Source organism: Acyrthosiphon pisum, unplaced genomic scaffold (genome assembly GCF_005508785.2).
Source record: "Acyrthosiphon pisum isolate AL4f unplaced genomic scaffold, pea_aphid_22Mar2018_4r6ur Scaffold_21141;HRSCAF=23138, whole genome shotgun sequence".
Lineage (NCBI taxonomy): Eukaryota > Metazoa > Arthropoda > Insecta > Hemiptera > Aphididae > Acyrthosiphon > Acyrthosiphon pisum.
Window position 1 is genome coordinate 872 of NW_021770576.1, and position 19179 is coordinate 20050.

The 19179-nt window shown below is 29.5% G+C and overlaps 3 protein-coding genes across 3 annotated transcripts; 1 reads left to right on the top strand and 2 right to left on the bottom strand.

The window, feature by feature from the left end:
* Window positions 1-13: 13 nt before the first annotated feature.
* LOC115034811 lies at window positions 14-1813 on the bottom strand. Its single transcript, XM_029492275.1, has one exon. It carries the CDS (start codon window positions 1811-1813, stop codon window positions 14-16), a length of 1800 nt encoding a protein of 599 aa, XP_029348135.1.
* A 3878-nt stretch (window positions 1814-5691) lies between these two features.
* LOC115034813 lies at window positions 5692-8436 on the top strand. The gene is made up of 2 exons (XM_029492277.1): window positions 5692-5948; window positions 6627-8436. Exons 1-2 carry the CDS (start codon window positions 5859-5861, stop codon window positions 6840-6842), a joined length of 306 nt encoding a protein of 101 aa, XP_029348137.1. The 5' UTR covers window positions 5692-5858; the 3' UTR covers window positions 6843-8436.
* Window positions 8437-13347: 4911 nt separating this feature from the next.
* Window positions 13348-19173, bottom strand: LOC115034814. Its single transcript, XM_029492278.1, has 2 exons — window positions 18413-19173; window positions 13348-15092 (listed from the first exon to the last, which is right to left on the bottom strand). The coding sequence occupies exons 1-2, from the start codon at window positions 18788-18790 to the stop codon at window positions 14994-14996; spliced, it is 477 nt and encodes a 158-aa protein (XP_029348138.1). The 5' UTR covers window positions 18791-19173; the 3' UTR covers window positions 13348-14993.
* Window positions 19174-19179: the final 6 nt, after the last annotated feature.

Here is a 19179-nt window from a genome sequence, read left to right on the forward strand (position 1 = left end):
TATTAATACAATACTACAGATTTACGAAATGAAATTCGTCCAATTCTGGCTTCCAACTTAATCCTAAAGACTTAACTACATCGTCTGCATTAATTCGTAATGCAAATAGTGGATCAGTGTTTGAATTTCCGATATGCTTCAGAACACTACGCGAATTTGAGCACCATTTTCGCAGAGGCAATTTCGCTGAATCAAGGATCATATTAATTTGTTGCTGCAGCTGACAACACTCTTCAGTTGTATCGGCGCCGGTCATTAAGTCGTCCATATAGAAGTCACGTTGTATGATTCTTGAAACCCTTGGATGACTTTCTCTTGCACCTACCGCTAACGATATTGAACAATTGGTGGCCATGAATGATGCTGCTGTCGTCCCGTAGGTCACAGTGGTGAGGCGATAGATTTGTAGCGCTTCATCTGGTTGCGACCGCCAAACTATTCTCTGAAAATCTTGATCCTCCGAAGCTACGTTTATTTGCCTAAACATTTTTTCTATATCTGCTGTTATAACAAACTGATATCTGCGAAATCTTACCAAAATTGAAAACAGTTCCTCTTGGACTGTCGGTCCACACATAAGGACATCATTCAGCGATATATTCGAAGAGCTCTTAGCCGATGCGTCAAAAACGACTCGCAGCTTCGTTGTGAGGCTTGACAATTTAATTATTGGATGGTGGGGAAGATAGAAAACATATTCAGGTGGATTTAAATCTTGACACACCTTTTTCATGTGGCCCATTTTCAAATATTCCTCCATGAAATTTATATATTGCATCTTCAGTTCTTCATCCTTCTGAAGCCTTCGCTCAACACTCAGGAATCTAGTGGTGGCCATCTCTAGCGTGCTTCCAAGTTTACATTTTTCAGGTTTCAATGGAAGTCGCAGCACAAACCGGCCCGTCTCGTCTCGATTCGCGGTTTCCTCAAAATGCTTTAGAGCTCTCTGCTCTTCAATGCATTTCTTATTGGACTTGGATGATGCTCCATATGCCTCAAGCTCATCCTTACATAGAATTCTAAATTTGTCCTCATATGCTTGTCCAATAGAGCATGTAGCTAAAAGCGAGGTAGTGCCAATTTCTCCTGTTACTACCCAACCAAACTTTGAATCTTGCAAGCAGACACCTCTAGCTGGCAACCGAACTCTTTTTGGCTCGAATAGATCGAAGAACATTCCACCGCCGATGAGTAGGTCAACCTTTCCCGAAACGTCAAAGAAGGGATCAGCCAGCTCCGGTATCAGGTCTTCTGGTATGTCCCATCCGCTTGCTGGTTTTGGACAATTAGGTAAGCCATCAACCACTACTGGCAATACATGACAAACTAAATCTACTTCAAACTGTTTTACACGAGATGTCACTTTAACAGATATACAAGAGACTGACTGTATCTGACCGGCTCCAATTCCACTTACCGGCACCATGGTTTTATGACGTGGAAGTTGCAACAACTTGGCGAAATTTTTGGACACAAAATTCATTTGCGATCCGTTATCCAATATAACGCGACATATCCTTAATTGACCGTTGTTGTCTGCAACCAGGACAGATGCTGTGGAAAGGAATACATGACCTCTTCCTGCTGTGGCAAGGGCTGCAATGTTACTTGAGTGTTGTGCTGATGCAGTAGGAGTGTTATCGCCAAATTGGTCGTTATTCCTGTTGTTGCTGGCGATAGTCGTATGGTTCTCATAATGCAGGAGCGTGTTGTGCTTCTGTTTACATTTTAAGCACGTATACTTTGATTTACAATTTTCCGAAGCATGAAATGGTGCTAAGCAGTTGAAACATAGCTGGGACGTTCTCACCATGTTTAGACGTTCCGATACCGAAAGGCCTTTAAATTGCTCACACATGAACAGCCTATGACTCTCGGAACAATAAGGACATGGACGTGCCGACTTGGTATTTGCAGAAATAAGTGCCCTTTTTGTTGCACTGTTCAATGTAGTCTTCTTAGCGCTTGAACCCTTTGCTTGAACTTCACAACTACTTTCCCACGTCGATGTGCAAACCGTCAGTGCAACGACTTGCTATAAATATTTCCAAGTCCGAGTATTTCGGGAGCCTCGAGTTGCGCTAATGCAATTGCCATCCATGCGCCGTACTCCTGTCTAATCGGCTAGTGACGATTGTAATGAGCCAGGCATCCCACTGGTCCACAGGCTGACCCATTGATTTTAATGCTGCAACATGAGTGGAAACTGTAGAATATAGTCCTTGTAAAGTAGAAGGTCTTGATTCATCTACTCGAGGGCAGTCGAGGATGGAGCGGATATGAGATTGCACCACAAGACTATGATTATCGTAACGTTGAATAAGCTGACAGATGATTGCTTTGTAATTTCCATCGCTGACTGGAATTGAACGGACGAGCTCCAAAGCTTGACCTTCCAAACATGATCTCAAATAGAAAAATTTCTGTGCTGCCCATTCTTGGATGTTACCGCTGAATTTTGGAAGCGGAATAGGTGGTAACTGATGTCGATGGATGCTCATAGCTGCAAATGAAGCATTGACTGCTGTTGAATTGTGAGGCCTTTCCAAGCTAGTTAGTTCCTGAATCTGAGATCTAATTGCAAAATAATCTTGTTCAAAATTTTCCCTTTCTACCTCAGAAGCCTCTTCCTCCCCAACAAGCAACTCTATCTGCGACTGTACGTCATCAAATTTTCGGTTGATTTGTGGCAGCTCTTCTTGCCTACACTCGAGTAACGATACGGCCTGCTGCGTTGGATCAAACCTGGTTACAAATGTACGAATACGTGTGAGAGAAGCCTTTATTACACCCCTTTTTCTCTTTAAAACCGTTAGAGCCTTCTGCTCATTCTCATCCAGCACCATATTGCTTAGAATAGTAAAAATTTATTGAAAAAGATATTGGAATAATAAATAATTGAATGCCTTTCAATATTAAAAATATGTATATATATATAAACTACGGTTCAATGATGCAACACTAAATATATATAATGTTATACTAATTAAAATACCACAGAAATATAGGCCTAAATAATTGATATAAATTATAAGCAATAAAACAAGATAGTGTTGGATCACGTCGAGGTCACCAAAATGTTGACGCCGGGAACGTTACAACAATAGAGCGTGTTGCCCGGTCACCAGAAATAATTTGCACTCACACCGACCGACCTGTGTACGTGTTTATATCTGTATAGCGACTCAATAGAGGTGGACGGGGTTGCCGAGCAAAACTAAAGAGTGCTAGTGTGTGGTGGGTGTGTTGATGTGTATGTATGTAGCTTGTGTGGTTATGCTTAAAACTAATGAACAACTGGGTAGCCTGAAGTATTCAATAACAGGAGGTTTAGGTACTAAGTTGCTGTTTTAATAATTATTTTTATAATACACAATAATACAATAATGTATGAAATATAATAATTAATGACCCTTCCGGCCTTACAGAATAATAATAGTATATAATACAAATAATAATGAACAACTCACAATTTGTCGGTGAACCGCTGGCCAGCTGGACAACCTGTGCCTGTATAATAATTTTATAATTGACACATAACAATAATAAGTTAACAAAAAATAATAAATATGAATCACTAATCATTCCAGCCAGACAATAATTTAAAAGGTAATTAAATATAGCCCTTATGGCCAAACAATAATAATATAACACTACAAATACGGTTTGAAAAAATTACGATCGCACTCTTGACAATATTATGACGTAACAATATTCGAAATAACACGACGATTTGCGGGTGGTATTTATCAACAAATAATAAAATATGTGAACGGCTATCAGAGCGTCACTAACAATATAATATATTATTACAAAAAGGGTATTGGTGATTTTTAGCTATTCGAGCCAAATCACAGCACGTAAACAATATAATTTTATATTACAAAGGCGATTCGTGCTTGCTCGCATAACATAAGACGGAACGGCGATTTGCGACGGTTTCGCGTTAACAGTAATTAACGGACTGGAAGTCTGGACGACCGTGTTAAATTGATTGCGCAGACTATGCGGCGGCGGCGATAATTAACTTATAATCTACATATTATATAATTCGCAGCTGACACAATTAAACAAAAATAAAAACAATAATAATAACTTAATAGAAATAAAAACAAATAATATGTTGTGTGCGTGTGTGTGTGTGTGTGTGTTCCGTCGTTGCTGTGCGCCTACGACTTATCTACCGTCGTGGCGGCGACAGCTTGAAAAGGTTCTACAATATTAGAATATTCAGAACTTTTTCATTCTTATTCATTATTTTTATTATTGTTATTATTATAACTGAATACTTTTTAGAATAATGCTTTCTCATTGCTACCAACTTCGATCAAAAAACAATATAATAATTATGAAACTTCGAAATCTGTATATCGATCGTAAAATTCTGTTGAATATGGATAAATAGAATAATTATTAGGTTGTTATTGATTATGATTAATTTAATTAGAACCTTTTCATATTAACGTATCGTTAATAATTTGGTTCCATTAACTGAACGTTTTCAATTGTGTTTATAATTTAATTTTTGGCGATTTAGAACCTTTTACTTTTAAAAAAATTGTCAATAATGATTGTATAATCATAGAAGTTAGCTTAAAAGATGCGCCTTTGAATTTTAAAACCATTTTAGTTAAAAAGTGACTTTTGAAAAAAATGTGATTTAGAACATTTTCATTCTAGACCCACGATTGTTTGTATAAAAGTATCATTATATTGTGCAGTAACAACAACATTGCTGTTATTCGTGATGTACTAAATCAAGCCATTTTACGCGATATAATTATTAGCGAATCGGATATAAGCATATTGTTAAACAGTGACGTGTCAAAAGCTCACTTGTATGTAAGGCAGACATTTAGCATACTGTAGGCACAACATTATATTATTACTTATGTATACGTCATACATTTATTAAAATGTTACTTGTTACTAAAAGCAGTGTAGTAATTTCTTTTTATCCAGACTCCAGATCGATCTACAAACATAATCCTAAACTAGTATCCACAGATGAGGCCCCCAGAATTTACTACATAATAATACGTAACAGTGGTGATCAGAGATAAGAGTCGCGATAGCACCATAATATTATAATGAAAAATATAATTACAATTATTGAAAATTATACTTATTAATATAATAAGTAATACCTACCTATAATAATATTGTTATAGTAACTAAACAAGTTACAACGAAAATCGCAGGTATCTATGAATAGAGCCATGGTTTGGACACCCATTATATATGTATAATATAGGTAATTTTTGTTTTTTATAAATTTTAAAATGATTTTATTTGTGTAAATTGAATCACAAGTAACTTTTTTTGTCCCTTTTGTACCATTTATTTAATTATGTAAATATTTTATAATTTCCGGAACAACTTAATCACTTTTTTCCTGTTAAATATATTTATATAATTATTTCCGGCAATATTTAGAGGTTACAGATCAAGCATTCCAATCTTTCTAAATATATCAATATATTTTATAACGCATGTCTATTACCTATTTATTCTTACTGCTGAACAGTGAACACAATATATTAAACACTCTACATATATAATTGTTAAGATCATAGGCAGAATGATATTTAAAACGTTCGCTTTTATTTTATTTTTTTCATCCTCTCAATCCAAAAACAATTTCATGCCAAACTTGCCTCTGGTAAATTAATAATCGGCTTGATTTATTTAACATAAATAATTTTTTCGATGATTACGTATTAATGGGTATAATTTATATTTGAGAAATTTTCGTAAGTATAACTATATAATATATATTACTCTTATTACAGGGAGAATATAAATTGGTGTATAATAAAATATATCCATGTGAAACAACAAAAAACCATACAATTAAAATGAATTGGTATTTAAGTAAAAAGACATCAAGTATAACGGAGTTAAAAGGGAATACAACATTTTTGATACCTTTCGATGATAATCTTACAGTAAGTATAGATTATACGTATGATGATACATTCAAGAGTTGTATAATACGCAGATACATTCGTATTGTAATCACTCGTAGACGAAAAAAAATATTGCTATTGATAAATCTATTAAATAAATCCTGTAATATTATATAATAGGATAAGTGCTGACTGATTAATATTCAAGAGATTTCCGAAAATACCAAACCGATTAATTCATTTTAATTTTCTATCAAAGTTCATTATAATAATTATAATATGCAAGTTTTACTGTAATACTATACCTAATAGTACATGGTATATATCTACCATAAATTACAAGAACCTAGCTACTCCATTGGTTGGATCATAAGGAGACAATGAACAGAATATATTCTATATTCATTAAAGTTACATTGAATAATTCATATTACAACTAATTTGTATCTGTAATTAAATGGATTAACTGGAAATAATTAATTACATAAAAGTTTAAGAACCTTTTTTTTTATTTTTTTTCCACGTAATTCACAAATTATATAAATCATAATTGTGATTATAATTATCACGAAATAAGTGACTGAAGTTGCCAAGTCCTGGTGAACATAATAATTTCATTATTATAGTTATGATCTGTTAGTTGGTAATTTTAATTTCTAAATGAATTGTAAATGTTTGTAATTATCTTAACTAAAGTAATATATTAATTATTTGTAGCTTGATGCTAACTTAGCGTCTTGGGGATCAACTGGCGGATGGGTGCCAAATGCATATATTCTCAATACAAAAAAGGCATGCAGTAATGCTAAATATATCTTTGGAAATTCGTGGTTTACAATTATGGAGGGTTTCAACAGTCCAACTGATAAATGTCCACTACCAGTGGTAATGTACAAAAAGATTATATCACGGAGAAGGTTCCTATTTCAATAGTATTTGTCTAACATTTGAGTTATCTATTAATTTAAATAAATGTGTAAATTGTATATCTAAATATTATATAAAATCCAAATACCACTGACTCACTGATCACTGTATCTCAGAAACTACTCAACGTACGAACTTAAAATTTGTAATAGTGGTTCCTCTAATACTTTAACTGTGTGATAAGAAAGGATTGGCCAAATTTGCATGTCAGAGAGGTGCTCAAACAGGAATCTTGGGGCTCACGATGAAAGTTGGAAATTGTAATTTTATTTATTTTATAAACAGTTTCCATTGGTTACAGTCTACAGTAGAAATTAGTGTTTATTTATATTATTGGTTTCCATTGTGTTAAGAACTCCTGGTTATATTAGCTTGTATGATATAATATAATATTGTATAATAATATTGTACGACGGCGACTCTCTGGAAGGATTGCTGCTACAGCAATTCCAGGCAAGCGCTGGCTATAGGCACGGCTCGTATAACAAGCCGTGGCAGTTGGATTTTAGAGTAGTAAGACAGAATATTTATTTATTTATTTATATTTATTTTACGCCAATCGGCAGTTAACAATAGTACATATTATGTATGTAATAACAATTAAATAGAAAAACAAAATTACAAACATAATTAACAGTAATAAAGTATAAGAACTCTATAACAAAAACTAGAGCGTACAAATAACAGAATAACAGAAGCCGCCTGAGAACGTAGTCAAAACAACTAGGGCACATTTAGATTAGTTAACTCTGAGCATTCTGTGAAGTGTATGATTGTAACCATAGGCAGTAGAGTGATGGGGAACATAAAACTGGTCTAGGTTTCGTATTCCACGGGTAGGAACTTTGAATGGAATTTCAGCGAGTAAATTAGGTGCGTCGAAAGTACCATTTAGAAGGGAAGTTAAAAAGTGTACATCTATATCGGTGCGGCGAAAGGAGAGATATTACGTAGTTGGACATAGTCATGGAGGGACACGTCAGTTTTACTCACAAATGCTAAGTAGCTTAGGAATCGATTTTGTACCTTATGCTGGTGCTGTGCAAGGTATGGGTGCCATACCACGACTCCATATTCGAGAATTGATCGTACTAATGTAAAGTAGAGGGAACAAAGACAGTTCACTGATGTGAAATGTTTTGTGTAACGTTTAATAAATCCGAGAACTTTAAGAGCACGTGCTACTAATGGTATAAATGTTGGTTAAATGAAAGAGAATACGTATAAAGGTTACCGAGGTCTTTAATTTGAAATACTTGTTTAAGTGGAAAGCCATTGATGGAGTATGTTCTATTGGTAGATGAACGTTTATATTGTATTATATTTATATATTGTTATTCTCGCAAGAACATTATTATTTTCAGACCATTTTATAAAACATTATATTAATTCATTAAATGTATAGTAAGTTTTCTTTTCAAGTTTAAATAAAGAAAGTAATAATTAGTTCGGAAGTGTTCGTTATTATATTTGTGCACGAACATCGTTGGAGATCCGTAACAATTGGTTATTTGGGCAGATCCGGTACAAGCTAGCACCAAATGAAATTATTGAACATTCCCACACAGCATTTGGGAAATGATAATATTTTGAAAATATTTTGGAGTGCTTGAATAATGAATATTTGACTAATAATATTGTATAACTATTTTATTCTCATAAAATAATAAAATATTGCACAAAAATGTTGACTTAATATTTTTATAATGTTTCCATGAAAATATTTTTTAAAAAAATAAGATTAAAATGTTTTGTTAATGTTTTTTACAAAATATTTTTCAAAAGTGAACTTCTTGGCCGAAAAATATAAATAAAATATTTCCTTATTATTTACGCAACTTTTTCAAATATTTTGACAACTATATTGTTTTCCTGAAAATATTTATACCATAGTTGGGAAATATTAAAATGCTGTGTGTGGGTTGCCTACCAGTGTGGCTGAGTTGCACTTACTGCAGCACTTAAAAACAAGTTGTGAAAGAAATTATTAAGTCTACCTATTACAATGATATTTAATTCTCATTATTGTGATGGTCATATGACCCATATATGAGTATGCGTTTATAATATAGGTGTAACATGGTATAATTGAGAAAAATATGAACAGCACAATATTATTTTAGGTTCTGAATGGAAAAAATGTTAATTTTACAATGATGTGTGTTTTTTTTTTAATTTTTAATTTTAATTTTTTTTTTTTGTGCCTGACATCACGGTTTGGGGTATTAAAACCGCTTTAATATTCTTCAAAAGTATCTTGTTCGCTGATAAAGTGAATCTAGTTGGTGCATTCGGGAGGTCAAATTTTAAAATTCCCAATGGTTTTCAAAAGCGCCGGGAAAAGTGTGAATTTTTACCCAAAATCGGTGTTCCACAAAATCGATTTTGGTATTTGGTGTAACTCTAAAACAAATGAAAGTATATACATGCAATTTTCACTGGTTGTTTATATTTGCATTTTCTATACACAATAAAATTTTAAAAATATTTTGGTTTGTTTTGAACTGTTTAGGGACATTTTCAGTTTCCAAATTTATTAGTTTTTTTCTATGAATATCAATGAAACTTTATTTGTTTGGTAAAAAAGCTTGAAAATGTAATTTACAAGACTATATTGTTACATTGATATTTCAAAAATATTAAAAATCTTTAGTTACAGTTTTTATTTATAAGCATTTAAAGTTCAAATCTTGACAAAATACTGAAAAAATCACGAAAATTAGCAAATTATTTTGAGTTGAGAATTCATAAAAATTTTCTTTCTAAATCTAAGATTTGAAATGTAATGCAAGATTCCTCATACATTTGTCTACCTTTATCAAAAAAAAAAAAAGGTGGGTAAGTGGATGTCGCTCTGCTGTACAGTAGATTAGAAGTGGGTCACTGTATAATGGATGGTATTAAATTTGAATTCAATGATATAATATCATTGTATAAGAAAAACGATTCTGAGCGGAAACGGTATGTCAGTCTAGGTATAAGACATAATATCATATAATATGGTATTAAAAAAAAATTGACCTATAATAGGTATACCTATAAATTATAATAAATTCCAAATTAATCATATCACAATATCTATTAGGTACTTACAACGCGTTATACATCAACAAAAAACCGTGATACTATCATAGATATATAATAGTATACTTAAGAAGTTTTAAGTATGCCCACGAAATATATTATACAATCACAACAAAATAACTAAAATAGTTATTCAAGGTTTTTAATATGTAATTTCGTCCAAATTTGAACTTAAAATGACTATAAAAATAAGCTGTTAATGTATTTTTTAGATTTTTTCGTAACAGAATTAATTACCTACGTGGAAGCTTGTTCTAAATTTTCAATTCTTAGATACAAAATTTGGACATTTTTAAAATTTTTAACTACAAAATAATTATTCAAATTAAAATTTAATAAATTTTTTCAAAATTCGAATTGTAACAATATATCAGGAGCCTCGTATTAAACTTTTACACTTTTTGGCCCAACAGATAAAACTTTATTGATATTTATAGAAAAAAATACTAAACAAATTGAAAACTGACCATCTCTGTAAACATCTCAAAAAGAGTCAAATTATTTCAAAATTCTATCATATATATAAAATTCTAATATAAACATTCAATGAAATTTTTAAATGTCTACAGTCATTCGTTTTTAATTACAATAAAATAAAAAAATCGTCACATGACAAATCGAGTGAATATCAAATGTTGTAAAAATATGAATTTCAAACGCTCATAAAAAAATGTAATTTGACGTTCTTGTAGGCATTTTTTTTTTGATAAAGGTAGACAATATTATGTGAAATCTTGTAATACATTTTCAAATCTTAGATTTAAAAAGAAAAATTTTACGAATTCTTAACTCAAAATAATTTGCTAATTTTCGTGATTTTTACATATTTTGTCAATTTTTGAACTTTAAATGCTAATAAAAAAAAACTGTGACTAAGGATTTTTAATATTTTTCAAATGTCATTGTAACAATATAGTAGGAGCCATGTATTAAATTTTCAAGTATTTTTACTCGAAAAATAAAGTTTTATTGAAATTAATAAAAAAAAAAAAACTAAAAAATTGTTAACTGAAAATGTCCCTAAACTGTTCATAACAAATCAAAATATTTTGAAAAATGTATTATGTATAGAAAATTGAAACATAAACAACCATTGAAAATTGCATGTATCTACGGTTATTTGTTTTAAAGTTATATAAAAAACCAAAATCAATTTTCTCGAAAACAGCTTTTGCGTAAAAATTCCCGTTTTTCCTTAATTTTTCTTTTGTTTTTCACTGTGCTTTTGAAAACTATTGGAAATTTCAAATTTTGACCTCCTGAATGCACCAACTAGATTCACTTTCCCATCAAACAAGATACTGTTGAAGAAAATCTAAGCAGTTTTACTGCCCTAAACCGTGATTGTAAAATCAATACATTCATCGTTCCAGAATCTAAAAAATGTTTACAAGTAAATCATAATATATTTTTATGAACGTTGAAATACATATTTTTACAATATTGGATATTCACTCAATTTCTCATGTAGCGGTTTCGTTATTTTATTGTTATTCAAAAACGAAAAACTGTAGATACATGAACATTTTACTGAATGTTTATGTTTTCATTTTCTATACACCATACAATTTTGAAAATATGTTGAATCTTTTTGGGCTGTTTACGGGCATTGCAGTTTTAAATTTTTTTTTAGTTTTTTTTGATGAACATCAATATAATTGTATTTCTTTAATAAAAAAGCGTGACAATTTAATGCATGATCCTGATGTATTGTTACAATAGCAGTTGAAAAATATTAAAAATACATATGCACAATTTTTTTCTATAAGCATTTAAAGTTCGAATTTTGACAAAATTTACCAAATTTAAAATTTAATAATTATTTTGTAGTTAAAAATGTATAAAATGTTCAACTTTTATAGCTAAAAATTGAAAATCTTAAACAAGGTTTCAAATAAATTGGTAAATATATAAATTACTTTATTCACAATAATTTCATCAAAATATATACTCAGTAATATCATAGACCATGGGTGCCCGCAGAAAATCAGCTCTGTGGGTGCAAGGTTAAATTTATGTTATATCCATGTAGTCACATATTTACATTATTATACACTGATTTTATTGTTCATTAAAAAAAATCCCAGTGCTTGTAATGGCACCCACTAGCTCCTCTCTGCGGGCACCCGTGAAGCTGACTGACCGTTTTCGCTTAGAATCGTTTTTCTTATACAATAATATTATATCATTGAATTCAATTTTAACACCATTCATTACAGTGACCCACTTGTAACCTACTATACAGCAAAGCGACATCCACTTACTCACCTTTTTTTGTTTGTTTACAATACTAACTTATAAACTATATACTATAAGCAATGTAATTTGATACTTTTTAATGAAGTAGTAGTAGTATATTGATATAATTGAAAAATAGTAATAACCATAATAAATTGATATATTATTATATTATATCATGTTATATTACTTAATGAATTAAAAATTATTACCTACATTACATGTTAGTATGTCATCGTGATACCATAATACTGATTAAATTATAATAATAAATTATAAAATGAACAATTTAAGCACATGTCTATCAAAGTATTAGGTGATACTGGTGAGACAATTTTATGAACGATCTATTTCAATTAGGATTCAAATTTTTATTCTGTTGTGTAACACAATTGTATTATATATACATTTGTATAGACCCTACATTTTTAATAATTGTTAAAAATAAAAAAAAAATACGAGTGTGTGAGCCCAATATTACACTTTTGGGAAGTAAAACTTCTTTCATAAGTATTGTGGCCTGTGAAATTATAAGTGAATTAGGGAGAAAGTAAGAAAAATCAATCCAATAAAAATAAACGTGCATGCCGCGCCGCCGCCACCGTGCATGATTTGCTAAATAAATAAACAAACGTGTCCTTTCATTTGACGTTACGATTTTTTTTCCACCCACACTTAAGAAAGAATTTTTACTTCAAAAGGTGGACAAGTTGGTACCGCTCTGCTGTACAGTAGTTGTAATGGATGTGTTATATTTGAATACAATGATTAACCATTGTATACGAAAAACGATTCTAAGCGGTTAGCGTAGTCTTTATAATATTATTATTTTTTATTTTTTACTATGGTGATAAACAAACGTGTCGTTTCATTTTATATAATACTAGCTGATCCCGTGAACTTCGTTGCTCGTTAAATGTACCAACTCTATATGACTCAAACTTTCTTCAAGTTGTTATTTAATATTAAGGGCCAGTATTACCATCTCCCGTTAAATTTAACCGACTCCTAACCGGCCGAATTCGGCCGGTAATAAAATCTGTTATCAGTCGGTTAAGTGTAATCGAAGCATACCGATGATTGTAATACTGGCCCTAAGTGTTTAAGATTTATCTTAACTTTTCCGTCGTCACAGGCAATTATTACCCCCTATATTATTACCGGGGGGGGGGGGGGGGGAATAATCGCCTGTGGTAAAAATCGCCTACAGTAGCAGGAGATTATTACCCCCCTTCAATATTATTACCAGGGAGGTAATAATCACCTGTGGTAAAAATCGCCTGTGGTAAAATTATTACCCCCCCAACATTTTTACTTGTGGAGGAGGTAATAATCGCCTACAGTAACAGGTAAAAATGATGGGGTGGGGGGATTTATTAATTATTTATATTTATTAATATATTATTATTTACGATTGTTATCCCCTCAATTATATAACCGCGGGGGTATAAAATTAATCTCCTGAGGTTCATAACCACTCTATGTAAGAACCAAGTTATGTAGCAGGTGATTATTATACCCTTTTCCAATTTTTCAAAATCTCAGTTTAATGGATCATACCATCTTTCTGTATTCTTACGTGGAACATAGTTTTTTATCATCCATTAATGAACGTTTCAGGAATTCAATTTTGTATTCAAAAAAGTGTTTTGATAATTTTTTCGTTTCAAAAAAAAATTATTCAAAAAAAAAAAAAAAAATGCTACCGGCTTGAGTGCAAACTGGTACTTTAATACAGTTTGATACAAGCTACTCCTTGGCCGGGGCAAGTGCCATAAACCAATAAAAATCTTCTAAGAAATTCCGTTGAAAGAATTCAATTATTTTAATTTTATCAAGATTTGACTGACATCAGTTTTTTGAATGTATAGTTAATACATAGGTATTAGTTATTTTAAGTTTTGGTTGATATAATGTTAACACATTCAAAGTTTAATTGTCAACTATTTACATATTTAAAGATGAATATTTGTAACTCATAAATATTTTAATCACACACAATGTTTATAAAATCTTTTTAACTATTTAACAAAATAAGACATGTCGTACTTTCCCCATAAATCTGCATGTCACACTGTCTCGTCATCTGTCATCATGACTCGTGTGGAACTTTACACGGGGAAAGTTCATAATTGGCTAATGCTCTTTTGTGTAATACAATTATCATAATTCATAAATTAAATAGTGTCATAAATGTTAAATAACATTTATTTACCTAATTTGAAATTATTTTGAGCAATTTAGGCGGGTTAACTAGTTGAATTATCGTTGATTTAAAAAAATACGAGTAAATAACTGATTAACTTTTTGTATAACTGCTGTGTTTAATATCCTAAAGTGTAACCAACATCATAAAACATTCAATTACTATTAAACTTCGTGATCTTCATGAAATCAACTTTAAAATTGAAAGATTGTATTTTTTATAAACAGATTAGGCTCTTACCCCACCTGACCTTACCAACACTTCTGAAATCTACTCAATTGTTTTAAAATATAAAATATAAATATAATAAAATAAGTTATGTAATATTCATATTATGTAATAAATAACATAATTATACATCCATAACGACATCATAGTGTACATTGTTGATGTTTCTTAAATAAATGCACTTTTCATTCGTCATGACTTTTTTGTTTAAGTCCATATATTTGTTAAATATTTGCCACTTATTTGTCACTGTAGAATAAACATAAATTGATGTCTTTAGTAAAAAAGCAGCAGCAAATATTTCGACATCAGTTCCCCATACACCTAAAAATCAGAAATGTTAATTATAATTTTTCAGTTGTGTAGGTTTAGTAAATATATAATTTTTATAATAAATAATTTTAATACTTATGGTCATTTTCTATATTTTTTTCGAGATATTGAAGAAGTTTATTCTTCCCTCCAACATACTTTTCAATGTTTTCATTTGACTTCACTACCTAAAATAATATACCATCTAAATATCTAATAAAGTAAAAATAACTCATATTTTGTAAATGTATTGTATTCAAGAAAAATGTTTTGATTTTTAAAATTATGTTGAAATCTATTCATCGGATTTATTTTGATTAAAACAAAAAATAATTTTTAATTTTACTCTTCTTAACTATACACGAGTCAATCTTATGTTCTTAGAGCCCTTTATTTCCTTAAATAATTTATTTTAGTTTTATAAGTAGCTAGGTAGTATGTACCATTATTTTTATTTTACATACTCTAAAATTTGAAAAAAAATTATTCTGTTATACCTACCGAGATTTTGTTTATTTTTAAAAACTCTATAGTCTTATTATGTTTTCATATACTCATTAAAAATCAATTTTTACTTTTTTACCATATAGTTAAATTTAACTTAATCGTTTAAATAATTATTTTTTGTTCAAAAAAAAAAAAAAAGTGGGGAAATGGATAGGTATATTAATGAATGAATTAATAATAATAATATAATAATAATAATATTTATTGCAACAATGAAAATTTTATACATTTTAAAAATACTTAAGTTTATATACATTGCGCTTCCCCCTATAAGCCTAGCTTGTGCTGCGGGAGTGGTCTTTATCTTAATTCTTAATAATAAATGAGATATAAAATATTACATTAATTAAATTGCTTATAAAATAAACTGTAACTAAATATAATTAGAGTAAAATAAAAATAAAAAAACAATGATAATTATTATGTTAACAAGACGGTATGGATAAAAGGAAAAAAAGAAGAAAACTATAAATTTAAATTCAGATGTAAAACATGCCATCTGAATGACTTCAAACTAGAAAAATCGTTTACATTAATATTTAATTTTTGACATAGTTTTAGACCCTTATACAAAACACTTTTTTGACCAAATACTTTATTATAAATGGGTAGACTTATATTAATATTATTACTGTATCTTGTATCATGATCATGATCTAGGAAGGGAATTAAATGTTTATGTTTGTCGAGATGTTTGTAAAGTACAATAAGAGTAGATAAATTTAAAATAAAATTAAAATTATTAACTTTTAATTCATTATATATAAATTTAGTATTAGTTTGCATAGATAAATTTAATAAATATTTAATAATGCAATTTATAGTAGTTATTAATCTAGATAAATGAATATTAAATGTTCCTCCCCATATCGAGATACCATACGAATAAATTGACTGTACCAAGGATAAGAAAACTATTCTTTTATATGATTTATTAAAAATATATCTTATATCTTTAAATATGAAAAAGAATTTACATATAATATTGTTTACATAATTAATATGACTATTCCATTTTAGTCTGTAATCAATAATTAAGCCAAGATATTTTAATTCTTTTACTTGTTCAAGTATAATGCATTTAGGAGTACATTTATTAATCAAAATTGAATTACATTCTGAAGAATGAACCTTTATAATATTTGTATCTACAATGTTATTATCTTGTGTATTGAAAAAAATGAATTTAGATTTCGATAAATTTAATTTTAGTTTGTTTTTGCAAAACCAAATATTAATATTATCTAGGGTTTTATTTGCTTCAGATTACAAGGTATCTATAGTTCGTTCTGATATTAAAATTGATGTGTCATCAGCAAAACTTAATATTTCTGTATTCAAATTTGTTTTTATATTTAGAAGATCATTTATAAAAATTATGAATAATAAAGGACCTAGTACTGTGCCTTGTGGCACTCCACAGGATATTTTCAAAGTGTCACTATAATGATCATTAAGTTTAACTTTTTGGGTTCTATTGCTTAGAAAGGATTTTAATAAATTATTTGGCAATCCACGAATACCTGCGTTTTCTAATTTTAATAGTAATAAATTATGATCAACACAATCAAACGCTTTATGTATATCAAGGAAAATACCCATAACTTTATAATTTTTATCAATATTTTTTCTTATAAAGTTATCAACATTAAAAAGAGCATCCGTAGTGGATAACCCTGGTCTAAACCCAAATTGTTGCATAGAAAAAAAAATATTTTTATTTAAAAAATCAAACATTCTGCTTTTGATGCATTTTTCAAAGATTTTTGAGAGAGTTATAGATAATGATATAGGCCGATAATTTCCAGGTAATAATTTATCACCCCCTTTAAATAATGGAACTACAATACATTTTTTTAAATTATGAGGATATACACCAGTTTGTAGAGATTTATTATATATAATTGATAAAGGTAAGGATATAGAATTAGAAATGTTCTTAAGTATGTAATTTGATAATTCATTTTCGTAAAAAGATGTATTATTTTTTATTTTATTAATGTGATTTATAATTTCTTCATTACTGATTGGTTTAAAAAATAAACATTCATTAATGATTTGACTATCGTTAACAACTATCGTATCATGGTTAACGTGTTCAATTTCTAAATTATTTCCAACATTTATATAAAATTCATTTAACACATTACAGATTTCTTTTTTTGATTCGGTAATTAAACCGTCTTTCTTTATTATCTTATTTATATTAGATATTTTACTTTTATTTGATTTTCCAATTACCTCATTTATAATCTTCCATACTTGTTTATTATTTGACTGAGCGATTTGTAACTTATTTTGATAATAAAGTTGTTTAGATTTTCTAATTAAATCATTTAATAAGTTTCTATACATATTATAAAAATGTTTAAAACGTATATCAAAGGGTCTTGATTTTAATTTGGCAAATAGCTTTTCCCTATTTCGGATTAAAGTTATTATTCCGGTAGTAATCCACTCTTTTAGTTTAATAATTTTTTTAGGTTTGTAGTTATTTACAGAGAATGTAGAGTGATAAATGAATTCTGTTATTTTATTATTAAAAATATCAACCATATTGTCTACATTTTCGTTATCTAAAGAGGAATACCAATTTTCTGTGCTGATTAATAAGTTTAAGTGACTAAAATTTACCTTATTTATATTTAAATTCTGGCAAGTATTTATATTATTAATAACTATATCAGATAAAATCAATATTGTAGCATAATGATCGGTTATGTCACATTTTAATATATATGAATTTATTTTATTTGTATCAACATTTTTAATAAATATGTGATCGATGCAAGATTTAGAGGATTCAGTGACTCTGGTAAAATTATTAATACATGTTATAAATTCATTAGCTGCCAAAATATTTTGATACTCATTATTAATATTGGAATTACCCAAAATATCAATATTAATATCTCCGCAAATTATGAATTATGAAATAATATGTATCAGTTGTATTAAATATATATTGCATAGATGTATAATATTTATTATTTTATATTACCTCAGCAATCAAGTTTCGTATTTTCAAATGATGATCTTCTGTTCCGGTTATCCAGTAAGATAAAGACCTATAGAGACAATTACCATCACCAATAATATTTATGATTTTTGTTGGCTCTCCGAGAATTTTTCCACGGTATTTATAAATCAAATTCTTTTCTATTTTAAGATTTAAAATCTTGTTCTGTCTCAACTGCCATGGCTTCGTCACGGGATTAAATACTTGTTTATCTTTCAACTCATCCAGCTTTGATTTGGTATATACAATATCCTTCACCTGCAAATTATCGACATCTTTAAAACTGTCAGTGCCGCTACTTTTGCTTCCAGACTTGTCAGCATCATATTTTTCTTCCGTTTTATTTTCCATCGGGTTCATTGTACATTTTTAAATTTTTCAAATGAATTTTTTTTTTCAAGACTTTGAACTCATTTTTGAGTACCTACACATGTACCTATTGCCCAGAGTGAATAGATACTATTTCATATGGACCATTCCACGGTATCTGACGCCAACCACCTTTCCCGGTCATCCCTACACAAGTTTCTGACGAAAACTTTATCACCTTCTTGGAATATGTGACCCGTATTATGACGTTTAGAATAAGAATAACGTTGACGTGTTTGTGCTTCATCTATATTTTTTTTTGCTTTTTTTTCCATTATATTCCTCATGGCGATCATTTGATTTAGTGTAGTTTTAAATGTTTCTTGATCAAATAAATCTAAATCATTATCTTGGTGATCTGAGTCATACTGATTACTATT